We start from the raw sequence: 27,882 nt of genomic DNA on the forward strand, positions 1-27,882 counted from the left end.
ACCAGAAAGCCAGGAGTCACTTTCACACCCCTTTAGAAATTGGATTTGGAATATTGTGTAAGGGAGACGAAGCTGTCAGAAAGTCTGCGTTATCAGTTGTAAAAGAAACCCCAATCGACGGAGCTGTGTCGTATGCGTCCGATATAGCAAAAATTTTGGTGAACCAGTCGCCGCGCCCCTCATTTTCTGAGACGGGTTTTGCCGCCAGGGCGTCCAGCGCCCCTCTCTCTAACTCCTTACTGATCCATGCAATCCCGGATGCACGATTCTTGTGTTCTACGTCTCCATCTTTCCCTCGCTACCCTGCGTTGCTCTTCGGCGTCTCCATCGCGTTCGGCCCTCCGTCGCGGGGCCCGACTGCTTCTCCCTCCCCTTCCCTAGGCCCCCCCCACCGTTACTCTAGCTACTAGGTAGCCACAGCGCCGCCCCCGCGGTATTCCCAGCCCCCCATGAAAGACCGCGACCCCTTTCTGAGTCTTTCGTTTTGCAACCATTGTCCTCATTTTTCCCCACTTAGGGCACGGGCCTACATTCTTTACGCTATCTCCGTATTAGAGGTAGCAGATATGCCGTGGGACCTAGAACCGACTCGTAATGCCTGTTTTGTCTTTCTCCGCATCCAAGTGGCCCCGGCACCTTGTCTCCCCCCTTATTAAGCGTTTCGTACCGCCTCATTTTCACTTAACTACCCAACTATTAATAGCACATACCGCATCGGACTGGGCTGCCTCCACCACTGCTTGTTGGTCACGCCCTAGTTACCCTAGTCCCCTTGGTCCACGTCCTTAAGATTTTTATATTGCACTTCTCTTGCAATCCAATATAATTCGATCTGAATGTGAAGCAATTCACTAATGGGAAGGTAATTGCTTCCTGTAATTGAACTCAAAGCACCACGCAGGTATGAGGAACATGTGGCCACTTCCTAATCCCTGTGTGCGGTGGGGGGGACTCGATTCACACACTGGAACCGACATTAACCCACGCTTACAAATCCAGTGTTATTTAATTTTTTTCAGCCAAAAGCATGGCTATGTTCATTTTCTTATTTATTTATTTACTTTATATTTATCTTTGCTCTTTTCAGAGGGTTGCAGCTTGCAGTGGCTTCTGCCATCGCAGATATTACATGATGTTGGACCCTGACGAATGAAAAAGACTCTTGAAATGAGCTGTATAATGGATGGGTTCGCAGGCCCTGTGTATATGAGAAATTGTGCTGATGAAAAAGAAGTAGGAATGAAGTTTGTGGACGTGTAACTCAGCATTCCCACAATCATCACATGGATGAAGAAGAAAATGTCGTCCAAGAAATAGAAAATAAAGTGGTGGGACTGAAACAACAACACATCAAGAAAGTGAACCAAGAACTGGAATTTCCAGCTGTGAAAAGGAAAGCCCAACTAACCGGAAATTAGTTACGCCCAAGCAAAGATACAGAAAAAGGCTCATTCGGTACAAAATCATCAGAAACATTTCTTTGGTAGACATTCCAGGAAGCAACGGGGGCGATAATTGTGTCCAGCCAGATAGGACAGCGTGTAAGCAATCTGCAAAAACCTCTCAATCAACAAGCAAGCAGAGTAAGGAATGCCTGAAAGATGGGATTACAGTCCGGTAGAAAAGCCAGGGAGAGTGTGCAGTGTAGTCAGAAAGACAAAAGGAATGAAATTGCCAAAGGAGCAAGAATCTTCTATAAGGTCAGAAGACTTACTAAAAAACATTGACCTGTCCACTCGTGACCTGAGGAGAAGAACACAATGAAAGGGACTGGTGAAGAAAGATAAGAGCAAGTGGTCCTCTTTCAATCATTTTGGTTGAAAGATTTGTTTCCCTTCTTTGCGTATCTTTAACATCATAACTAGATTCATGTATTGGAATGTCAGGGTACATACGCATTGCCCCTATACTTTGCAGTTCAAACTATGCACCACAGTTCAACGTGTTTTGCCTGATTGTTAATTGAAATGAATAAGCTCTCCTTCTCTGTGTTCAAAGGTATAAAAGTATACACTGCAAAGACTTTCTGCCAAGTAGGAAGGTGAGTAATTCAATCGTTCCATTGCAAAGGAAGGCAATAGGCTCCAGCCAAGGAACTCTGCCCAACACCACTATTTAGCTGAAGGGGGATTGCAGAGGCATTTGACTCGTCCTCACATTCCCTACAACCGATGATTAGAAGGAGTCTATTCCAATTTCTCATACAAAAATATACAAATCCTATCAATATGGGACATGTCACATAGCTTGTTCTGTTATACAACCTAGCTTAGATAGATTCATTATCCCAGTGCTGTGCATAAAACTGCTTTATTTACAATTAGTTGAGTTTCCTTCGTGTATTTTAAAAACTAATGCATTACTGGAAATAATATTAATACTAAACTTACACTGACAAAGCGTTCCTCTCCATGTGACATTTCCCTGTTATTGAGAACTGCAAGCAGGTGTTCCTTTGTGTCCCGCGTCAGGATCAGTGCCTTATGGGAGAAGCATACAAAGCTTTCTGGGCGTGTGCCACAGGATTACATAGTGCTGCTCCTGCACAGCCTGTCTGGGCTGATATTGGCCTTATTTGCCCAGACATTTGTGTCTTGCTGTCCACAGTTCTGATTCTTGTTGCTGATTGTATATGTTGTTTTTGTGTATTGTTATATTTTATGCCTCCTCTAGAAGTAATAATATTGATGGGTTAAATGTTTTAATAGACAACACTTAACATTTGTGACACATTTTCAAATTCTAGGCCCAGCACAAACATCACCTAGTCGTAGTATAACTGTTAATCAGATTATTGTTCCCTGTGCATGGCAAGCAGAGAAGAGAGTGAGGCTCCGAGGACAGATTGTCTAAGGCTAGCAGGGGGTTTGCCAGAAGAAAGATCAATTATCTACTTGCTGCCTCTAGCTCAGCTGCTTGCTATACCAGGGAACTAACATCCTTTTCTCTTTGTCTGCAAATCTGGGACCATGTTGTATTTTGTCTGCAGATTTCTTATAGGGTGAGTGATCCCAATGACCTGAAGTGGCCTGCTGCATAACAGCCCCTTGCCATATTTTAGAAGCTAATCATCAATTTGTCAATGATTTTAGTTCATTGGTGGTGGTGATTCAGAAGAACTGGTCGCAATGTCATCAGTGCTGAGTGTTCGCAGGTGGCACCGATTTGTTCTCCATCACTGTGCAATCCCCTTTATTTCCGCTACAGAGGATGTATCGAGCATATGGTAAAGGTGACAAACTCAATTTTCGTCATGTTATTAACTCCTAGCTCTTTGGAAGGTCATCAGGACACACAAGGTAGTGACTCTTAACAGATGCTAAGGAATGTGTGCTGTCAGGGAGATCTGATTTGTCCTTTGATTGACATTCAGAAATATCCTATTTCAGCTTCATGGGGGTGGATCATCTGATTAAATCCAATGTTAATTATAAATCTCAGTCTTCATGTTTCCCAGAACTATCACTGTAAGTGGACAAGTTTAACACATTTCTCTTTATTAGATTGGACCAACACTTGTCAGAATGATAGGGAACTAGTCGTTTGAAGGAATGAGATAAGGTCATAGAAGGAAATAACATAAAGATAACTAATTTTACAGACCGCACTAACATTCTTTATCTCAAGGAATTGGGGAGAATAACAGATGGATGAGAAGGTGACTGGAAGTGAAGAAGGGTGGGGGAGGAAGTGGGATTGAAGAATGTGATGTAAGTAGAGTGAAATGAAGAAAGATCAAAAACAACCATCATAAATAAACAAAATGAAACAGAAATATGGAGGGAGAAAAAAGAATAGATGGAGGAAGATTAAAGAAGGATTATATTAATGGAGATAAGAAAAGAAGAAAGAAGGAATGGGTGGGATGGTGAAAAAGAATAGCAAACGAATGAATGGATAGGGAATGAACAAGAGAAAGAGAGAGGGAGAAGAGGAGAGTGGAGAGAGGGTAAGATCTGATACAAATAAGAAGTTAAATAGATACAGTTTGTTTAGATGTATTGGGGTTTGGGGGTTGTTTTGTTTATATATGCTATGCCTGAGAATTGTTATTTAAAAAGAATGTAGGGACAATAGTCTGTTGGACCTAAGCTTTCCACATTTCAGGCAATAGGATTGTGGATTTTTGCTATGTGGCTTTTAATACTTTTTTAAAAGCCTTTGTTGTTTTTTTTAACAGGACTGAGCAACCCAAAAAAGCCATTCAGAAGAGATGGTGCAGGACTTTTGTATTAGGTTAGGGGCAACATTCTCTTAGATTTGTAGGCAATTTGATTCTTGTGCAAATGCCAATTAGAATAGTGGTAGCCTTAGTTAACAAGCCTGCAAAATTCAGAATGACTGTGCGAATTTTGGTGAAAGTTACCATTTAAAGTAGTCTGGAAGGGGGAAGTGATTGCTTCTCCTTACTGCCTCCTGCAGTGCTTTGTCAGTGTGTATGATTCAGGAATTGTCCAGAAGATAGCCCTCCATACAGGCACGGAGAAAGTTGAGGAACACTAAGGTAAGGAAAATTTGCACACTGAAGAGGTGAAAGGCAGGATTTAGAGGGAATAGACAGAGAAAGAAGAAAATAAGAAAAAATGCAACCCACATGAAAGGAAATCACCATTGTCCCCTGTAATACTAAATATAATTATATTAACTCTTTATCAGTTTTTTTAGCGCCAATGCCAATAAACAATGTGTTGATAGAATCGCGACCTTCACTGCGAACACCACAGTTCGTGTTTTGTTTTGGGAAAGGTGTGAACCTGAAACAAACTTCCTAAAAAATGAGAAGTCCCATTGCTTCTCCATCTGCTCTGGTATATGGAGTGAAGAAACAAATGGGCACAGTCAATGATGTGGAATCTTTCTGCATGATTATCACCAAGAACCACTCCAGGGTTGTGGAAACCTTGCGAAAAGCACCATTTTACAGGAAGGAGGGTTCCACATCTCTGCAGTTGCATATGAAGAACTGTCAGGTAAGTTTCTGAAGCACAGTGGAAGAAAAAGTCAGTTTTGACAGCTTCATTGTGCTTGCGGTTCAGATCTCTGGCTTAGGTTAGTTTTTAACATTAGAATTCACAATTTGTGTCAAACACAACATCTTTCATCTTTTCCTTCCTGCAGGGGACTTTTGCTGAGGTAAAACCTGTCAGCTTGGGTTTTTTCTGTAGTTTCATGTTTAAGAAGGAAACAATCACCATTCCAGGAGGCCTTCACGAAATTAGTATGGATCCAGATTTTTGCATCCTCTCCACCTTCGTTCTCGGTCACCATGCACCTAGGTATGTCTGGGTAATTGCTTATCAAATCCTTGGGAATGCTAAGAATTCTTCCCTGGAAAAATGCATAAGCCCACGATTTTGGTGGAGCAAGTGCACTGTAGGGATGGGTGAAGAAACAGGCATTTTAGACTGTTATTATTCACATAGGAATTCATATGTGGCATGTTTATTTTATTTGTGGTGTTTGCTTTATTTCACATCTTCCCCAATACTGGGCCTCAAGGAAACCACAGTGTGGTTAAGAAACAAATATCACTAAAACACAATATTTTAATTAAATACTGTTAATAAAATGATCATGTTGTAAAACAATCAAAGTAAAAGCAAACTCTAAAAACGTAACAGGAGAGAGGAAGTACAGCATCCATGTCTCTTTAGTTGCCAAAGCCTGCCTCAGTAACATGATATTTGCCTGTTGGCAGAATGGTTTTATTTCATTTTTATTTATGTTTTCTAGAATTTATACTCACTTTTCTGCTGTGATGGGGCCCATGGTAGTTTAGAGAAACGTAAGACGATTACTTTAAAAAAACACATTCAATAAATGGTTGAAGAAGAATGAAATGCCAGTGTTATTAAACCAATGGTTACAGTGTATTGGGACATAAATTACTAATGAAAAATTTAAAATGAACTAAATAAAGCATGGCATTTCATGCATACACTGCCAACAATCATATCTCAAGGCCTCCTGAACAGAAAGAGATCAGGGAGAGGGCCATCCAGTCCTCCAAGAAGGATGTTGTACAGCCTGGGAGCAGCCATGGGGAAGGCCCTGTCTCATATCCCCACAAATGTGACGTGAAGGTGACAATACCGGAGGATCTAGCCTATTCCTTCTGTAAGGGGGTTCTTTCAGGGTGTCTTGTGTGTGTGAAATTGCCCTCGCAGATCACCCACCAGAGACAAAGCTTCCATATAGCTAAACCGAATTGTTGCACTGATCAATTAAAACATTCCATCAGTGTTAACAGACATTTTACTGCCTGCCTTAGAGTAACAGATGTTGGACCATAACCATACAACTGTCCCCAATGTGATACTGATTAAAAAGTCAACAACAGAGGTATGTAAGAAGGCATTTTAGCCCCAAGATCAGCTCTCATTACCCTCTGTGACCTTTAATAACATTCTATATCAAAAGGGATGTTTTAGGAAGTAAACGGAGGCTCCCCAGTGCAGAAACCAACATACCATATTGATTCTGATGGTTCAATGGGAGAGCCATGATGGATCTTCAGATCAGAAGCTACATATCCCTTCTATAGGAAGGATGGTAGTGATTTAGAATGGAGATTATTTGTATATAGCGATAAAGGAAGCCTCCTCTGGAAATGGAACTCTTTTGGCTGAGAAATCATGGCAATTCTCCAGTCAATACTGCTCATGAACCCCATTCTTCTCACTAGGAAAGTCACTTAAGCCTATCAACTTGAGAAATACTGCCCTTAAAACCCATTTGTTTTAAATGCATGGCCAAACTAGCAAATGGGTCAGTCTGAAACTGGCAGAATTCTGTTTTTTTCCTTGACACTTTCGTAGCTGGCCGCCCCATGTTCCATAGGCTGCTACTGAGCCATTTTAATTCCAGCTGTCCTGCAGTGAAGCTATGCTTCGGATTGGTAATTACCATTTAGTAATCTACAACTCACTATTATTATCTACTATTTGCTTTCCCAGTTCTTGTGTATGTGTGTGTGAGAGAGTGTGCGCTTGTGTGTGAACTACCCTTTTTAATGAACTTAGGCGCGAAACAAACAGCCCCGAAAGGGGTAGGAAGCTACCAATTTCCTCTGGAGGGACGCGCGCGCAGCCAAACTGCGTGGTGTCCCCCCCCAAAAGACCCGGAAAATCCGGACTCTTTGGATGCCCTGCACACTCATGACTAAGTGCGTGCAGTGTTGTCTATGCGGCACATCGCTTACATCACGTGGCAGCCCCCGTATGGACAAGGGCCACTTTAAGACACTGCCGTGATGTGCTAAAGTTAGGGACCGTGCGGTTGGTGCATGGTCCCTAAACCTAGAATCACCGCCTGGAACGGCTTCTTGGCAGTATGTACCGGGCCTTAATTAATTTGGAATTTCCTTTAGAGTTCTCTGGTTTGGAACCGTATACACAGGTCAATCCTGGCTATATGCTACTGGAGCCTTGTCACTGCATATTGAGATATTAATTTCCCCTTGATAAAATTTGTGGGTGCCCTACCAGAACCCCCTGCAATTATGTGACAGCATTCCATGGTATTCAAGTCAACCAAGTTATATTGGCATCTGAGTCAGAAAATCCCCTCCACACATGTACCTCTCCAGCTCCTGGCATAATAATTAGGGATAAGGAACTTTTAAAAGTTTGCTATCTGTTCATGACATCAGAAATCTTGCCACCTCAGGTTACTGCCAGATTCTGCTTAATGGTTAGGCCAACGGCTGTCAGCACTGAAATTAGTCATCATTGAGAGTAAACAATTGAAGATCAAGTGTGGTCTGTGGCTCCTTCAGTATTTCAGGAAGAGGAGCAACATAACACGTGGGATAAAGCCTGACATGGAGTCCACTTTTGTGATTTTGGGATATGGTTGTAAGGCTTGAGGGATGAACCCCCTTAGGTAGGTGTCCTAGGGTGCATCTACACTGTAGACATTTGATATCAATTAAATGCTGTGGAATCCTGACACTGTGTTTGTTGTGGCCCTGAGTCTTTGTCAGAGAAAGCTAAATATCTCACAAATGATAATCCCAGATTCCATATGGTATCAATCTGCATTAATTTTGCCGTTTAGGTGCAAGCCTTAGAGTTTGGTGTAGGCTGTGAGACTGTTGCCTTTTTCTTCTTCTTTGCACAGCAGCACCCTCCTTGTCCCATTGCCAGTATCATTGTAAAATAAATCTTTATAAATTTTAAAAGTAAATAACAAACAACAACACGAAACAAAACCACTCACAGTGAAACCTAACTGTACTAAAGAAATGAACACAAACACATTTTAAAAAGACTTCAAGTTACACCTACTAATAGTTTATGCTTCTCTAACAAGGATTCCTTATCTCCACATTAAGTCTGAATTAAAATCACTGTAAATACCATCTCAATATCATTCAATTAATTATATATATTATATATAATATGCACACACAAATAAAATACAGTAAAATATACTCACTAATCCTTGCAGTCCACTATCTTATTCTTATCCTCAAACACTCACGCAATATAAATTCACTTAGTTCTTTTCCACACATAAATTCCAGCCTCTCTCTTTCCAAAAAAAAATAAAAAAATCCAGCCCATCCCTTCATATATGTGTCTTTACCCATTTCTGCTATTCAACTACTTTTTAAAACCAATCATCGCTTGTATACTATTGACTCTTCCAATGTAGCATAAGCTATTGTCACTGCAACATATGTCACATTAATCTTCTGGGTTCTATTTTAAATGTACAGCTTTCCTCCAACAATCCCGGGTAAAAAGAGTTTGGTTTTAACTGTAATTCAACTTCCTTTCTTTTTGGTAAACTAATTCTAATAATCATCCAGATTTTTTTCTTTACACTTCCATCACATATGGGGAAAAGAACCATCTCTCTCTCTCTCTCAATCTTTGTTTCATTTCCAGCAGTTGTATTCACTTTTTCATTCTAAGAATCATACGGAGTCAGTTACCACTGGTATATCATTTGGAAAAAAAAGGTTCTTTAGGACCATAACAAAGAGTATACTTACGTTTTTTTCATCCATGCTTCTCCCTTGGCCAAATGAATATTTTGCCCTATATCTTTGAACCATGTATTTCTCCTCCCAAATTAAAGGTATTAACAGTTATATATTTGGGCAGCGTGATCATTCATCAATTTTTATATAAATTCTGATTTAATCACTTCGAATCTGCATTCTTTTTATCTACTTCTACTTTCCAGGATTTGTAATAGGGAAACTGTGTGAGCTAAAACCTTCCTATTCCATTGTTTCTGTCTTTAATAATAATTCTCAGTTCACTTTTCTAAAACTATTTTATTATCAGCCACTGGTTGAATTCTAAACTTTTTGACAACTCAATGAGGAATGTTTGCACAAAACCTTGATTTGTATTTCCAGACATTTAGCAGCAGGCTTAAGGGTACATGAGCTTTAACTTTGCTATACCATTTTCCTGTCCCTTTTGCCAGTATCATGATCCAGTTTTGAAAGTTCCTTCAGTATCCTGAAGAATTTGTCATGTCGATAGAAGGCTGCAATTCAATATTAGAAGTGTAAAGTTTTTGTGTTCTTGCCATTGTCTGAATGGCGGTCTGAAAGAACATGGCTAAATTGTTGGCCACTTTTTCTTTATACCCATTTAAGTTGTTTTACTCCTTTAAGAAGATTTTTACTAAAAAATCAAATGCTTTGTTCATCACTCCTGGGTGGGCAGAAGCTTAAGAGAACAGTTGAAAGCACATTAATCTCCGGCTATTGCTCAGTTCACAGATGAGTTCTGCATGGCGTTTTTTCCTTGGAGGAACAAAAATGTTCATAAAAAAAAAAAAAATCCAGCACTCTTCTTTAAAAAAAGCCCCACTTTTCTAACAGTCCCAAGGTCTGCCATCTGCTACATCCTCCTCCTGAACCACTTTTCTCATGTGTTTCAAGACATACAGTCTGAAGCAGAGAGATGACTGTGCTAGCATCACATGGAAATAACTGGGACACATAGGAAAGTCACTCTGGGATATGAAGAGGGAGTAAAACTTTCACATTTTAAGATAATGCAGATGTGGATAAAAGTAAATATGTAACATTTACCTTTAGTTTTTTAAACAGTGTTTTTAGCATCGTGGGGGATATATGGCTTGTTGGTAGCCTAGGAAAATAAATAGAAATAAATGTGACACATGGTATTTGTAAAATCAGGAACAATGCTTACACTAAATTTCAACATTTTAAAAGTAACAACTTGTACTAAGTACTAGGGTTTTTAGAAATAATTTCGAACTGTGGTTATATAACTGGCAACTTTTTATTCCAACTTCCAAATATCTCTCAAAGCCCCCCCCCCCCCCCCGTCCTAGCAGTGGCAAGCACATCTGTTCCTCCTGCTTCAAAGTCACCAATGACATGGTCCACAGACTTCATGTACATCTGAAATTTCCTCTCTTTCTCCCCCAAATGGCACCAGCGACGTGCTATGCTATTTCTCTATTTGGAAAGGAAATTGAGGCATCTGATGGGGTTGTTTGAGGGGGGTGAGGAAAACATTTTGCACATTTTTTTTTATTTTGTAGAGCTTTGGAACAATATTGAAGTGAAATTTGCCCAAACATAATGTACGAAAAATAAATGGAGGTTCAGAGACTTGAAGGGGGGCTTTAGGATCTGAAAATAGAATCCAAGGGCCACATGTAGCTTGCATGCTGAGTTTCCCCACTCCTCTCTAGAATAAAGATCTGCGGGTTCCTTGGTGCATTGTGGGGACATTTAAATGACAAGTGTCAACCATAGCCAAACAGTTTCAGCACTAAGAGGATCATGAACGCAGGTTTAGATCCCACATTTGCAATCAACATTAGGCCCTCCTAAGGTTTTAAGACATTAGCAAGTCCATAACAGAATTTCACTTGAATGTCTGAACTGATGATAGATAATGGTAATAACAATTGAGCAAATCACACTCTTTCAGCCTCAGAGGCTAAACCCCCTTTCAACAAAGCTTGCCATATAAATCTTGTGATAGATTCACCTTTGGGTCACCATAAGTCAGAAATGACTTGAAGGCACACAACAACAACAACCATTGCAATGGCTACAAAAGCAATGATAATGGCAGCAAAAATAATGATACCAATTGTACACAGGTTCAACCCATCGAGCCATCCACACTTTCCTTATTGAAAACAAAGCATGATGCGTATCATTCAGTAGTGTCAACAAGCCCTCTGGTGCATCTGGAACATCCCTCATCCCAGCCATTCAAGAAATGCATCACGGTTATTCTACCTTGTCCTCCAAATCAAGAGAAGAAGATGGAAGGTGATGAGATGGACCACATGAGAGCCATGAGTGCTTCTGCGCACAGGGTTACCACTATGCATCATTTTCGGTGAGGATCAATTATTATTACTCAAAACCCTTTTGCAAGTCTTAGGAATCTAAAGAATGCTCATTCCCAATAAAAAACCTGTTCCATCCACACATTTCTGGAATAATTTTTTACTTCCTGCATATTAGCAGGAGCTATGAGGTGGGGAGCATGTTGGACAAAAATGTATTTAGCCCCAAATACTGTATCTTCTACAAAATCTTGTATTTCATGCCTTTCTGGAAGAAAAATCTAACAAAATTTTCAAAAAAAGGTCCCAAAGTGCAAAAAAGAAAAAAGAAAAAAAGAGGAAAACTCATTAAAACATGCAAGAACTCTTGCAATCTCAACCTGAAATGTAATTGCTCTTGCATGCAGAAATGAAAACAAGTGAAGAGCATTATCTCAAATTAGTTCTATTCCCAATTATTGTCTGCAGGCATTCACTATCTAGTAATTTTTCAAGGCTTGACATTGAATTTGCATTAGTGCGTGTACATGCAAACCCAGTTTCTGCCACCACAGGTGCCAGCACCTGTAATCCTCCCATTTCCTATGGGAAACAAGAGATATGTACTGTTATCCTAGAATTGCTGAAATCTTTGTGGCAGAAATGGCAGTAATATCAGGTTGCCAATCATGGAGGACTATGCCACTAGGTTTACCCCATCTGCCCATTTCCATAAACATATCCATTTCTGTTCTACCTGTTAAACTCCTCCACTTCACCCCATAACATGTGGGATTGTTTCTTTTGTATTGTGGAATCATCATGCTGATGTATCTACTCATTCCTGCCATCAGCAATCTAGAGCAGAGATGGAAAAATAGATGTGGTGATGATGATGTCCAAAGATGGGGTAAATAAAGCTAAAACATTTGTGGAAGAATTTGACATGGGACTAACAGCAGCTTCAGAATTTCTATGAAATCTTGATCAAAATTCAATTATTAGTGCCAACTACAATAGACTAATTGAATCAATGGAACTTACATCAGTATTTACTTACCAAGATCCCACTAATTCAATAGTTCAAGCTAGAAGCTCTTTTTAGCTGAATCCCATTTTGGGAGAACAACAGGATATAAATACACCAAACAAACAAACAACCATTTAGCCCATATACAACAAATTCCAAAATTCACAAAAGAATGATCGCTTTCTCAAGTCAACTAAAATCATGCCATGCATCATGAAAGCTTTAAAATTCCACTGGTTTCTTCATCAGGAAAAGGTGTTGAAATCATATAGGAGAAGAAAACTGACACTAGAGTCACAGGGTTATATGTTGTCTTAAGATATTACTTTTGCTGTCAGTTAAGATTGTCTGTAGGGATATCAATGCAGGCATGTGAGAGGCCACTCACCTCTTTGTCCATGTGGCAACACAGAGCCATAAAATCCAGACAATAACATGTCAACTCCATTGCCCTTGATATTTATGTTATTTGTGTACTTTGTGAGAGTAGCTGCCCCTTTCTTAAGCCAAGAACATTGACTTTTTCAAGAAGCCACTCTACAATTGCATCTGGAAAACATTTAGGTTTAGTCCACAGTTCTCACATGTAGTGAAGCTAGACATTGCTTTTAAGAGATGTTGGAACCCAAATGCCCAACCAATAGTGAAATGATAAAAACTGCCCAAAGAAATATAAGAATGATGTAATGCAGCAGTGTGATGGAGCAGCTTTGTAGCACCATCAAATCACATCATGTTTGTATTCATCTTCAGTAGCACAGCAGAAGTTCTGGGAAAGTTTTTGTTTGCCCATCCAAGAGAGCACAATATGCACATTTGTACACCTGACCCCCATAAGTTGCCCATTTTTACATATACCTTTACATAGCAGTTCTCAAATTATCTACATTCAGAGAGACTTTCTATACAACCTCTAACTATTAAACCATACAATTCAACTTCAGTTTTTCTCATCTGGTTAAATAAAAGTTCTTCTGGTACCAAAACATGCAAAATATCTCTCACACTCAAGAGGTGGGTGGGTGATTTTTTTTAAAACTCATGGCAGTCTTTTAAAAATGGAGGCCCCAAATCCTTGGCAATTGTTCATTCCTGATTTATAAAATTAAACAGGTGTGAATGAAACATAAACAGTTAGGCATTGCTAACTGTAAAGGACCATTTGATCATCAATTTATAATCCTCAGAAAGCAAGTTAGAAATGTTTTGGTAACCTTTCCCAGACTATTTCTAAATTTGAATGGCTTTCTCTTTTCCTAATAAGACTGCTAAACAGGGCAGATAACATGGTTCCCTCCAGATGTTTTGGGTTATATCTCTCATCATTTCCTGCCAATCTGGCCAATAGTTAGCGGCAATGACAGTTATACAGTTGGCTCTCTGTATCCACAGATTGTTTATGTACATATTCAACCACCAATGACTTGAAGGGCTTTTTTTTTTCAAAAAGATATGGGATACTATTTTACTATGCCATTGTATTTAATAGGGCTTGACCAGACACAAATTTTTGGTAACCATGATGGGTCCTGAAACCAAGCCCCAGAGGATATCAAGGGCCCACTGTCATCCAATAATCTGGAGAGCACCACGTTGCTTACCCTTTTGATAATCATAGTGACAGCTAGAAAGAAATATGAGAATCTAAAAAGAAAATTTTGGCGGGATACAAACCGCCGCTTTGCGGCGTTCCCCCGCCGGCTCCATTTGCTCCGCGAGGGAGCCGCAGCATCCAAACCGCGTGGCTCCCGCGCGGAGCAAAAAAGAAGCTCCATTTCGGAGCTTCTTTCTGCAGCGCACGGATGACGTAGCGAAGCGCCAAGGGCGCATTCGCTACGTCATTAGCGCCGCGACACGTCTGGACGCTATGCGTCCAGTATGTAAAGATGGCGCCGGCCATGTAGAAGGGCCGGCGCCATCTTGTACGTATTGTATACGTACTAGGGTTAGGGGGGTGCGGAAGCACCGCCCCTTCCTAACCCTAGTACGTATACAATACGTACTATATGGCGGTGTGTATCCCGCCCTTGTCTCTTTGCCTGATTCACCACAATTAGCACAGTTCTTAATGATTTAAATTGTTCAACAGAAAGAGGTTCTCAAGCCTAAAACACAAATGCTTCAGTTTCTCAAAAGCTGCTGGTTATGTTTTTAGATTTTAAGTGTTGGTTATGTCTTTTGATTCTCCAGAGCTATGAGTGCCTCCCCAAGAAAACATGGGGAGAATCTGAATGAATCTTTGAAATTATTGGGATACAGGAATAAAGAAGAAGGATGGGCTCTAATGGATGACATCACAGTGCGAAATGCAAGGAATGGCCTTGTCTCATTTGAACTGGACGAACCTTTAAACAGGTGAAACAGTATATTATATTATATTGTTATTTTATTAAAATTTGGTGGTGGTGGTGTGCCTTCAAGTCATTTCTGATTTATGGTGACCCTAAGATGAACCAGTTTTTCTGAAGCTGAAAGTGTGTGACTCAACCAAGGACACTCAGGGGGTTTCCATTGCTAAGCAGGAAATCATACTGATCTCCAGAGTCATAGTCCAATGCTTAAACCACTCTGGCTATCCCACTCTATATCAAAATATCTCAGAGTAGCTTACAATTAAGACTAAAACAAACAAGTTAAAACAGTTTAAAACAATAGATATAACCCAAATAAACTAAAAACATATGAAATAATAGTCCCAAATAGACAGGCCAAAATAAAGCTGCTTCGGGTCACTTTGGTGGTATGCTGTTTAAATGATGCATGCCATTTAAGAGGCCAGAAGTTGTGCCAAAGCCACGCTCCATTTTTTTCTTGCATTACACAGTGAGTCAATAATTTGATATTTAGCTGCTTATCCAAGGACTGCATGTGTGTGTGTGTGTCGGAGGGGGGGGGGGGGGGTTAAACATTGTCCTAGCTAGATCAATACTCTCCGTTGGACATGGGACATTCTTATCATGCCTTTAACTGCCATGGTTCAATGCTATGGGATTCTGGTATTTGTAGTTTTGTGAGCTAAATATCCTTCTCTGTTAGAGAGCTCTGGTGCCACAACAAACTATAGATCCCAGGATTCCATCAGATGGAGCCATGGCCATTAAAGCAGTGTCAAACTGCATTATTTCTGCAGTGCAGATACAGCCTTAGATAACAACATTGGCCTGTTACAGACTGCCAAAATAAAGCTGCTTCGGGTCTCTTTGGAAATATGCTATTTAAATGATGCATGGGTCCTAAGAGTCCAGAGGTAACGCCAAAGCCACACTCCATTCCTAAGCGCTGGAGTGCAGCTTTGGTGCAGCTTCCAGATTCTTTGGATGCATGCATCATTTAAATAGCATACCTCCAAAGAGACCCGAAGCAGCTTTATTTTGGCAGTCTGTAACAGGCCGTAGAGTAGTTTAAATAAGAAGACATTTTAAAAAAGAATGCAATTAGCTGAGGTGACTGACTGAAGAATGCTCATCATGAAATAAGTCTATTATGGCAGCTGCCACACTGAAGAATTAATGCACTGTTTGACACCACTTTAACTGTCATGGCTCCATCCAATGGAATCCTGAGATCTGTAGTTTGTTGTGGCACATGAGCTCTCTAATCCAGAATCCCATAACACTGAGCTGTGGCAATTAAAATAGTGTCAAACTTCAATAATTGTGCAGTGCAAATTCAGCCTAAATGTGGTGATACGTACAAAAGCTATTTGCAAGAAAGAATGAAAGAAAGAAAGAAAGAAAGAAAGAAAGATGGATGGATGACAGGCCAGATATAAATTTCGTTTTCTTTCACGTTTCAACCACAGCATGTTAAAATGCTGAAACCACAAACTTTCTCTTCCTACTTATAGCCTGAAATTTGATTATTTTTGAAATTTAGCACATTTCTTTGACTTGTAGGCATTTGCTGAAGGTAGAAAAGGAAAGAAATACCTATGAAATCAAGCAAATGTTTCCTTCAAATCGCTTGTAGCAGTCTGCAACAAAATTCCAGTGGCAAACTGCTGCAGTGTACTTAGCCATCAAAATGATTGCTTTAAATGTTTCTTTTCTCTGTTACTCCCAAATTTCAGGAGTGTTGGGGTAGCTGGTAATGTCTCGTGCCAAGTCTGTCCCTGCTCTTTCCCCATTTCTGTTTAAGATACGCCTTCCCCCAGTTCTTTCTCTTCCAAAAAGCTGCCATTGGAGGAAACAGTCATTCCTGATAGAGTCTTAAGCTAATCACTTGCAATGGAGGGGACTTCTGAAATTTGGCAAAGAATAATGTGAAATTAAGTTAAGGTCCTTGTGGCCCTAGAGATTGCCCACCCGAGCTCTATAGGGCCTACATGCTGTACAGAAAATATTTCCAAAGCTGAAAAGTTTTGGCCATCCTATCTTATGAAAGAGATTGTTTGATATGCTGTTCAATTTATTTCTAAAATATTTATCAAAACAAGACTGCCGTATTGACACAAAGAAAATGATTAGATTTGAAATCTCAGCTGTGTTACTAAGGAAGATGGAAGCCAAATTCTTTTACTAAATAGTTTCAGAAAAAATTCTGGCTTTTGTCGTTCACTTATCTTCCACGGATATTTAAGAAAGAGATGTCTATACTTTTTAAAAATGCAGCTTTATTATCATCCGCCTGTCCTCATCCATGGATAACACACATCTGGTTCAGTTTATTCGGAAACTGGAGAAAGCCATCTACAACACCATGGTGAAAGTGGTATTATATCGGAAAAGAGAAGATCCATACCAGATTGTTGTCTTACTTGTTCCATCCAAGGAACTGAGCTTGGAGCTCAAGAGTCTGCGTGAAGATGGATACTCTGGGCCCCCAGAACCTTCTCAGCAGTTCAAGATGAGAGAAGGAGAACAGGTTCACTTTAGATTTAGTGGAAATATTTTTGCTTCAGGTGAATACAATTTCTAGTTAATAACTGCATTTTGTACAATGGAGTCATTCTAGCCTGCATCAATAATGCTGCTTAGGACCTTATTGCACCAGTTAAATAACCTGGCTTACTTCTTCTGAATTGCAGAGTAATTCAAGAAGCAGCTGGATCCTATTGCAAGGATTTTACTGCCGAAGCCACCGGGCAAGTCCAGCCCATCTGCAGCCTGGATCCTGGGCATGCTTTGGAAGCCTTATTTCAAAACTGAGAATTTTCCAACTTTAAACAAAAATGGATGTTGATGCATGCCAGGGAACTGAGCAGCAGCCAGGTTAGATTCACCTGGAGGCTTTGGTAGCAAAATCCTTGCAATAGGACCCAGCTGCTTCCCAAATTACACTTCAATTCAAAAGAGGTAAGCCAGGTTATTTAACTGGTGCAATACGGTCCTTAGATTTTCCCCACAAGCATATGAGAAGGAGTGGATGGGACACATAATCATATTTTAAATTTCTCATATAGGCGCGTTACAGACAGGCATAAGGGACATCCTCAGGACGTCCTAGGTTTGAAAAGGGGTGTCACTTCCTGATGCCCCCAAGCCTAATACGTCCTGAGGATGTACAAGATGGCGGCACCACATCTACATGGGGGCCGCCATAATGGCATCATGAACGCGCTGCATCCAAATGAGGTGGCAAGGATGTGATGCCGTTGCGCCACGCAAGGGCACTTAGTGCACCCTTTTGTCGGCGGAGGAAGGAGCTCTGAAATAGAGCTCCTTTCTCATCTTGCGTCACTGGGCGCAGCCTTTAGATGGCTGCGCCCAGCGATGTAAGGGAGAAAGGGGCCAAGGAGCCCTTTTCTCCTCCTCCCTGCCGCTGTGGGGTGTCCTTGGGGCTTGAAGACCCAAGGACATCCCTTTCCAGGCCTCGGGTAAGTGGCCTTTTGCCGCTTCCCCGAGGCCTGGAAAGTGGCGGATTGGGGCCTCAGCGGCTGCTGCTCTAGCTTCTGAGGCCCTGATCCGGCAGGGAAAAGGGCGGGTGCAGGCTGCCGCTTTTCGGCGGTCTGTAATGCTTACTCTGCATTTTTTTTAATTTTGTTGTATTCAATTAGTTTCCTCATCTCTGAGGACTATAATTTTTGTGATTTCTGTACTAAAGCCTTTGTCATGCTTTTTTGTTGATTGCTGATAGTGTCAAGTGATGAACTACCTGCACGAAAAGGTCACATATTAAATTAAACATACTCAGAGAATATGTACAATTTTTCTTCTATAATTTTTGGGAAGTGATACAATATAGTCACATTTATAGTATAATGCTTTAACCATTTGTAAATTATCATTTTATTAGACTTTGAGAAGTGCTAGCAGAATAGGGGTGACATAACTGAAAACCCTCTCTATAAAGATCACATTATATGCATGGATGGTCATGTGTGAATTGGCCATAACATCATAGCTACCCAATAGTTTTTAATACTATTGGATGAAATATGGAAAGTATGGGAAGGGTACAGACATTCTTGTGAAATAAGAGGCTCTTTAAACCTTCTCTGAAACCATAAAACTGGAGGTCCTGCAGCTAGCAGCAATATTGCCATATCCTTATGATATGGTCTTTATGAGAGGATATACCAAGTCTGGAGGCTCATCCAGTATTGGGAAAAAAAACCTTTAAAAGCTCTGGTTAGATATACATATTTATGGAAATCAGATATATTATACTGGTGATCAATCTGAGCTGGGAATCAGGGAAATCCATGGGACATGACTTAGGTCTTAGGACATGGCAGTCAAGATTCCACCCTCCAGGGAAACCAGCACACAACAACAGCTATCATTTACAAAATAACAAATAAAGCATTCAAAATCTTTTAAAAGGTATTCATTCATACCGTTAACATGGTTCACCTTTTTCTTTTTTGCCTCACATCTGTACAGACAATGGGGTGGTCTTTGGGAAAACGTACAAGCTCACTTTTCATGCACAAAGAACAGCCAGGCTTGCCCTCCGAATCAAGGAAGTGGATGAATTTGGCAACTACAGTTCACCCCATTACAAAGGAATTGCCTTGTTCTACAAAGTGAACAAAGAAACTATTGCCAAGAACTTGGAACAACCATTTCTGCTGGATGACTATCAGGAGCAGGACCTTCTCTGCAAACTGGCTCTAACCTTACCAAAGGTTGGTGGCTTCTTGATGGGCTTATCTTGCTGTGTGCAATAATGTATAATAATCATTTCCAGAAGTCATAGAATTATAGAATTGTAAAGCACTCCAAGGGAAATCTAGGCCATTCTCATGACAGTGCAGAAATTCCAGATAAAGCATATCTGATTAAAGTGAGGGCTTTAATCATTTCACACACAGATACCAACTGGACTGGCAGCTGAATCTTATTTGAACCTTGGTCAGACCAATCCCCAACATTAAGAAAACTAGTCTTTTCCTTGGTACCTGAACCCAGCAAACTAGTTATTGGATGGCTGCAGGACGGGCTGTTCTCCAGTAAAGAAGAATAACTAACGACAGAGGTGGCCATCTCCAAAAACTCTATTCGTTCTCCATAAAAGGAGTGAGGAATCTGTTCATGTGTATTATACCTAACTGCTAGTCAGCTGGAATGGAAAAGACACTTTGTTCTTCTTAGGCGCTTTACAGACCGCCCAAAAGGGGCGGTCTTGCGTCGCTGCCGGTTGCAGCGCGGAGGAGTCGCAGCAGCCAAACAGCGCGACTCCTCCGTGAAGCGCCAAAATGGCACTTCTTTTTGTGCCGCAGTTATGACTCCGTGAGGCGCCAATGGCACACTTGCAGCATCATATGCGCTGCGCGACATGCAGACGCAGCGCGTCCGCTACATAAAGATGACAGGCCCTGTGTGGAACGGGTGCTGCCATTTTGTACGGACTAGGTCCGTATTAGGGTTAGGGGCGTCTGGAACCCTAATACGGACCCAGTCCGTACTTTATGCCCGTTTGTAGACTCCTATAGCATACTATCTTGTACACACAGTGTGGTTGTGTTTCTGTAAGATTTCTGGATTTGATAAAGACTTGGTATTGTTCCAAAAGACTGTAGACAATGCTTCAAGAACTGATCTCTTGGATAGTAGAAATGAGTTTTATAGGCAGTATGCTGCCAAGTTAATGGCCATGTCTCTATTCTACAAAATTTTGGTTTTTTATACTTGGTAGTTCTCTACTAAAATGTTCTAATGCTGGAAGATCAGACGAGGGAACCAGAGTTCTCTATCAGAGAACTACTACAAATCTCAGGATTCAATAGGCCAGAGCTTGGTAATTCCTACATTGAGATACATTGCCCTAAACTACATGGGGAAAGAGGGAGAGGAAAATGTAGTAAAAGAAATATATGTGTGTCAGTTTGTTCAGATTCATTATAATTGTTAAAAATTTCAGTATTTGGCATTAATTTTCATTACAAAAAAGCTTAATTTTCAGTCTTCTGATCCTTCAGTTATATGTTTTTCCTTTCTGCATATCTTCCCCTGTATAGAAGGAAAGGCTTATCAAGCGTCCACAAAGCACAAAAAGAACCTCAGCTGATTTATCAGGTAAGGTTTTCTTGCAAACAGTACAGTCCTGGCTATTTATGTTACTCAGGCTGAGTACTGAGCTGAGCGGAGTGTGTGTGCTTTCGCCCTTGTCCTTTTATTGACAGCCTAAAATCCTTTTTATTCTGACAGTCCTTTAAAACAGAAAGTTTTTAAAGAACCAGACAGGGGGGTGCTGTATTTGTTTTAGCTAAACGGTTCCAAACAGCTTTTTATCTTTTTAACTGCATTTTATTCTTTGAACTTGAGGGTGAATTGTTTTAATTCTGTAAATTAGTAGTTCCCAAACTGTAGGGCTGGACCCCCAAGAGGAATGAGAGATGCTCAAGAGGGGTATGAGAATTAGAGACCCCGGTCCCTCCTCCTCCTTGTTTACCCATGTTTATGTGTAAAATTTACACATGCGTTGAATTAAACATTGAATTTACTGAAATAAAACTGTTCTAATTTGAACAATGTTATTTCCTTATAAAATGTTAAAATACGAATATACATGAATGTGAGAATGAAAATATGCACAGTAAATATGCTGGGCTGGGAACATGGATCAGGACAGCAGTTCAGGAGATAAGTTAAATACTCCCTGGATGCTATTTACTGAAAGAACGAGGAAGAGAAAGAGAGAGGTAGAAGAAAATATAATATGCAAAAATGCAACACTTAGTTCTACAATGATTGTATTTGTACACTCATTTTGCATTTCTACACTCTTGGGTGTTTCTTTCAAGAATGAATGAGACTTAGGCGCATTACAGACCGCCGGATTGCAGCGGTCTGCTGCCGCTGCCGCTTGCACCGTCCGGGAGCCACAGCCTTTAAACGGCGCGGCTCCCGGACACTGCTGAGAAGGAGCGCAGAAATCGCGCTCCTTCTCAGGCCCCAGAAGAGGCAGCGCAAAGCGCAAGGGGCGCATTTGCGGCGTCATTTCCAGGGCGACACGTGTGGACGCAATGCGTCCAGCACGTAAAGATGGCAGCGCCCGTGTGTATAGGGTGCCGCCATCTTTACGCCCCCATCACGTGCTAAGGGTGAGGCCGGTATGGACGCTAGGTCCTCGGCCAAACCCTAGCACGTGACGGGGGCGTATTAAAGGCCTGTTTATAACGCGCCTCAGTTTCCTTCAAGTCTTGTACACTGATAATGTTTAGAATGTGTTTAAATAACATTCACTTTTAAAAACTCTTCATATGTTAATATTTTGACAAACAGAGGCCCTGTGGGACAACTTACTATACTGGCTGTCACAAGAGCTGTCGGAAGATAATGCTTCATATCTCGCTCTCGCTCTTCCTCTCCACCGAAGCACTCTTCAGCTTATTAAACTGAAGTACCCCGATAATCTCAGCGCACAGATCTATGAGCTCCTGTGCTTTTGGAAGAGGAATCTTCCAAGATCTGCTGACAAGCTCCAGCTTCTTTCTCGCTATCTCTGTAAGACCGGCAGGAGCGATCTTGTAGAAGATCTCCAGTTCAAGTGGGAGAACAAAGTGTTTATGAGGAAAATTCATTAACAGAAATGAAGCACTGGGATGTGTTGATGTACTTCCTTTACTGGAGGAAACAAAGTCTGTGTAATTGCTTTGTGAAAAATAATTCTTAATTAAAATTTTATTAATTTTTTTTTTTTTTTTGGTCATAGCTGAAAATGAAACCATTTCAGAAATGTGTATCACTCGATATTTGGGGAATCTTTGCTTTACCCTGTAGGGCAAGCCTACAGAAACACTGACTTTCAGATGCTTGGGTTACAGTTCCCATTATCTTTTGCCATTGGCTGTGTTTACTGGTGCCTATGGGAACTGAAGTCCAAAATGTTTGAAAAACCACAGACTCTTCATTCTGGCTAGGCCTAGAAACAGAAAATGTTTCATTTAGGTGTAAGCACAGGCAATCTAAGTAACTGTGGAAAAACCACTACAAAACAACAGAGCCCTATATATATTAGTTTTAAGATGGTTTCATTAATGTTTCAGTTCCAGTTTTAAACCACTATCCTATATATATTGCTTCTGAAGTAAATTCTATTGTGTGAACTTACTCTCAAGTAATGTACTGAATAGCTTCATAACAAAATGCAATTATCAAAACAGACTTTAAAAAGAAGAGCTATCTCATTTCATCTTGCTGCTACTTTAACTGGCCAAAGCTCTGGAAGGCTATGTTTGCTTAGTAATATATTAGCTGACTGCAAGCTCAGCAACTGTATTCTTCATTTATAGTCCCTACGCTACCTCATAAGGATCTTTTTATTCTCCATGCCCCTCCCTAAAGAGGTCAATTCTGTTGTCAACCTCTTGGTCTTTAAGAAGTGGCCTGTTTAAGAGATACTATAAATTACTTGATAGATTCATGAAGGATGGCATTTCCTTGACTGAGATGAGCCTCGTGTCAATTTATTCATTGTTTTTTCTTTTCCTGTAGTTTAGAAAATGTTTATAGGTCCTTGTTCATTTGCCCCGGGGTTATGGAGATGGAGCGACAAGAATGTTTAATTCAACAAAGATGCAGGGATGGCAAAGACCTTGCTAAGTCCAAAGATCATCTTTTTTTAAAAAAATTAAAATTTGAAAATTTAGAGCAAGCTTGTGATTTGCATCTTTCTGCATCTTATTACATTCTGTTCCACTCCCACAACTGTTAAAATATGCTTATGCCCAAGCCTTTAATACCACTTGGTACTGCATCTAAAGAAGTGGATTTATATCCATGAAAGCTCATACAAAAATAAAAAGTCAGTTAGTGTTAAAGGTGCTGCCTCCCTCCTTGTAATGCTTTTTAAAAAAGTGACTGATGTGAAAATCAGAGTATAGACTGCAGACTCTTCTAGAAGAGCAGACTCTTCTAGAAACATTTATTTTATCTTAACACCTACCTATTCTAACCACCCAATGTTACCATCAGTGACACTGATCACAGACTCCACAACTACTATCAGCAGTGTCCAGACTTTCTAGAATATATGGACCACTTTCCCCAAAAGTGATGTGACAAGTGGAAAGACAAGGTAATGAAGTTTTAATATATCCAGTATGACACTTTTGATTGTGACTACTGTTCTATGTTCCTTCATTTGCTTCCCATATTCTTTTCCTTCTTTTATGCTTAGCTTGTTATATTTATCATCACAAATAAAGTTTTCTTGGAGTTCATCACAATTTATTTATTTATTTATTTAGAACATGACTACTACTCTCTTCTCCATGATTATGGTCAACTCTCCTGGATTTTCTCCTGTATTGTATACGTTGATGAATATCATGCAATGTGACTCTAAGCAAGAAAGCAAATGCACACACATGCGCACATATTCGTACACCTGCACACAGAAATGCCCACATGTTATGGAAGTTTGAAGCAGTGTACAATGGGTCCTTGATATCTGCTGGGGTTTGGTTTAAGGCCTCCATGGATACCAAAATCCATGGGTGCTCAAGTCCCATTAAATACAATGGCATAGTAAAATGGTGTCACTTAAATAAAATAGCAAAATCAAAGTTTGCTTTTTGGAAATATTATATTTTCAAGCCATGTATGCTTGAACTGTAATTCACTGTTGAAAGTCTTACTTGCTCAAACTGCAGTCACAGGAATGCACATATCATCCAAAACTATGTGGTCCTAGCAGAATTTCCACAAAGAACGATTTTCTGGATACATATCTTGTTGTTTGTTGTTGTGTGTCTTCAAGTTGTTTCAAACGTATGGCAACTCTAAGGTGAACTTCTCATGGGATTTTCTTGGCAAGATTTGTGCAGAAGGGATTTGCTATCTCCTTCCCCCTGAGATTCCCAGTTTGGCCATGAAACCCACTGGGTGACCTTGGGCAAGTCACACTCCCTCAGCCTCAGGGGAAAGCAATGGCAAACCTCCTCTGAACAAATCTTGCCAAGAAAACCTCATGGTAGATTTAAGGGTTGCCATAAGTTGGAAACAACTTGAAGGCATACAGCAACATCAAATATTTCTGCTTTAATTTTGACTTAGAGGTGCTAGAATTTAGCCACAAGATGGCCTCAGCGTCTTTTTTTCCAAAAGAAAGGTATTATTCAGTGTTGCTTCAGGAAAAAAAAAGGGAGAGTGATTTGACTTAAATAAATAAAATAAAAAATCCATGATCATTTACAGTAATGGGGAAACAATTAGTATAAATAAACAGATCTTTTTAGCAGCCTCAGATTTCAAAGACATTTGTGTTTGAGGGCATATATGTGGCATGAAAAACTGCTGAATCTAAATATTGGTTTTAATTCACCTCAGTAAGGTAATGTGTTCATTGCAACAGACTTCTGTTTCTACATAGGAAGCAACATAATTGAGGATGCCTTTAAAACCTGCATCCAGGAACACCAGTGGAACTACCTTTCCAAGGTGATGGGATTGCATGCTCCCATGAGGCAAAAGGCTTGCAGGAGTAATGTCTGTGGTAGGGTCTCCCATGTCAGACAAGCTTTTGCTAAAGAGCCAAACTAAATGTGCCAAGCAGCTACTGGGCAGAAGCTGTGGCATCCCACAATGGGGTGTCACCCAGTGCATGGGGGGGGCTTCAAAAGGCGTGACCAAAAGGACTCACCCACAACTCACTGCTTGACGTGCTTTTACAAGCAGGAAGGGAGGGAGAGGCCCAGGACATCCCTTCCTCCCTGCCTGGCGCAGCTTTACACATGACTAAAGTGGTGCCAAGCAGGGAAGAAGGAGTGCCTTGGGACTGTCCCTCCCTGCCATGATCCCCACACTCCTCCAGTGACATTACTGGGAAGCAGCAGTAGCATGTGTGATGGTGACACTGGAGCTTATTGCACCTGCAAATCCCACTGGAATAGATGCGGGATTGAAAAGTCAAAACCAGGTATCGCATGCAGCCGAGGCTGGGCAAGTGCAACCTGTCTGCAGTCCGGATCCCAGCTGCATTTATCGAGATGCTTTTCAAAACCTAGAGCTTGACATTTCTGAAAAGCTGCTGGATAAGCGTGGCTGGGGTCCTGGCTGCAGACTTGTTGGACTCACCCGGCCTCGGCAACATGCGATAACACCTAGTTTTGACTTTTCAATCCTGCATCTATCCCAGTGGCATCTCCAGGTGCAATAATTTCCTCTGGCAGAGCATCTCTTAGAGACAATGGCAGTGGCACCATAGCTAACACTTATTAGTACTGTGCAGTACTGTAAATTTCTTTTACAATAAATACCCTATGATGAGACAATCCAAAATGACACAAGAAATAGTGCCAGAAGATGTAGTTCCCAGGTCAAATGGCACTCAACGAACTATTGGGGTACAACAGAGGACAGCTAGAGGTAACACTGTGGCTAATGATGCAGCTGGACTCAAACCAAAGGGACATTCAGCTTTTGATATACTTAGAGATGAAAGGAAAGTCTGAAGCTGCACAACAAATATTATAGGAACATGGATTCTGACAAGCATGAATTGGGGAAGCTAAACATAGTAAATCAAGAAATAAAATGTATAAACATTGCAATACTTGGGGTGGTGAGCTAAAGCGAACAGGAATTATACATTTAGAGTCAGATAATTATATAATGTTTTACACAGAAAATGAAGATCTAAGAGGAAATGGGGTAATAATGGGGAGAAATGTAGCAAAAGCAGTCAAGAGATCTAATGTAAAATATAATTGAATCATGTCAACAAGGCTTAAGAGGGAACCCATTAATATAACCATAATCTAAGTTTATGCTCCAACCACAGAGGCAAAAGAAGAATAAATTGAAATACTCCATGAGGGTGTTGTGGAGAGCTGACAGAGATTGGCCAGCCTAGTAACAACCAACAGGAAGAGAGCTGGCAGAGATGTTCCAGCCAAGCAATACCTAATAGAATGTGAGCTGGAGGCAGCCAACCAAATTGAAGGCTGGAGCTGATAAATGATCTGCTGGTGAAGTCAGATAGTGTTTCAGTAAGTCCTGAGAGGGATAAGTCCTGGTGTGAGGGTTCCAGTGTGAGACACGGACCATTATAGTAAAAGTCCAGAAGTGAGGGACTTAGGGGCTCCACAGACTGCCCCATAGGCTCAGTGTGATGCAACCCCTTTCCTGGCCAGATCGGGACCATGGCAACCTCACGCCGCAGCTGCGATCCAGCCTTTCCAGGGCACAAAAAGAAGCTGCAAAAAGCAGAAAGGGTGCCATAGCTGTGCTACAGTGGCTTGGCAGCACTCCTTCAGCGAAATGTCATATGGATGCAGCGCTGGAGGAGCACCATGATGTTGTATGCCATGTGGAGCGACATGTGGCATCATGGTGCCCTGGGGGCGGAGTCAGGATGTGTGTCATCTGGATGCAATGTCCCACCTCAATGGCCAGTCTGAAGAGAGCCTTACTCAGACAGGGTCTGGTAAGGGTAGAGTTCAGTGAGGGACTCCCTATGCACACAGAACTTCAAGAGAGGGAGTTGCTCTGAGATCATATCCTGAGGCAGTGATGGTGAACGTTTTGCAGACTGAGTGCCCAAACTGCAACCCAAACCCTACTTATTTATTGCAAAGTGCCACATCCCTCTGGCTTTCTAGTAATGAACTCTGGCAAACTGTGTGCTGGTGCCACCACTGTCCTGAGGAATACTTAGCCTTGGTGGCTGATGTAGGCTTAGGAAAAGAACCTAAAGATAAGGACTGTGTGAGAGTCCTGGATATAAGTATGTTAATTGCTAGAGAGAGTGTGGGGAAGTTAACTAAACCTGTAACTGAATAAAACTAAGAAAATAATACCTTAAAGTAACAAACATAAGCAGCATCTCAATAAGCAAAATACTGTTTAAACCTTGTTGTAAATAAAATTTTATTTGTGTGTCAAATAGAGGCTTGTTTGGCACTTGAGTAATTTACTACGCTAGTGGCATTTACAAATGGTGAAACAGTTTTACACCCCTAAGTTGGTGTTCACAAATAAGGTAAAGTGACTGTCACAAATGCTGGCAGTGGTGGGATAACAAACCCCATTGTGCTGTCACTTGAATAAAAGAGTGGGGTGAGTGAGACTCATAATGACAAGCATTCAAGAGGAAATTGATCATGCATAAAAACAGGAGTTCTTGTTAAACATTGATGACTAGAATGCAAAAGTAAGAGGAAACAGAGAAAAATAAAAGAA

The 27,882-nt window shown here is 40.8% G+C and overlaps 1 protein-coding gene across 1 annotated transcript; it reads left to right on the forward strand.

Annotated features, from left to right (window-relative positions):
* Window positions 1-3,018: 3,018 nt before the first annotated feature.
* DTHD1 (death domain containing 1) lies at window positions 3,019-22,452 on the forward strand (the record flags this gene model as incomplete). The annotated part of the gene is given in 11 exon segments (XM_042469663.1): window positions 3,019-3,103; window positions 3,106-3,123; window positions 3,126-3,299; window positions 4,819-4,970; window positions 5,119-5,286; window positions 11,110-11,354; window positions 14,504-14,668; window positions 16,924-17,213; window positions 19,138-19,382; window positions 20,715-20,772; window positions 21,982-22,452. Coding segments are annotated over 11 exon segments (1,902 nt in total), but the record flags the coding sequence as incomplete, so codon positions are not given.
* Between the last annotated feature and the right edge of the window lie 5,430 nt (window positions 22,453-27,882).

This window comes from Sceloporus undulatus, chromosome 5 (assembly GCF_019175285.1).
Source record: "Sceloporus undulatus isolate JIND9_A2432 ecotype Alabama chromosome 5, SceUnd_v1.1, whole genome shotgun sequence".
Taxonomy (NCBI): domain Eukaryota; kingdom Metazoa; phylum Chordata; class Lepidosauria; order Squamata; family Phrynosomatidae; genus Sceloporus; species Sceloporus undulatus.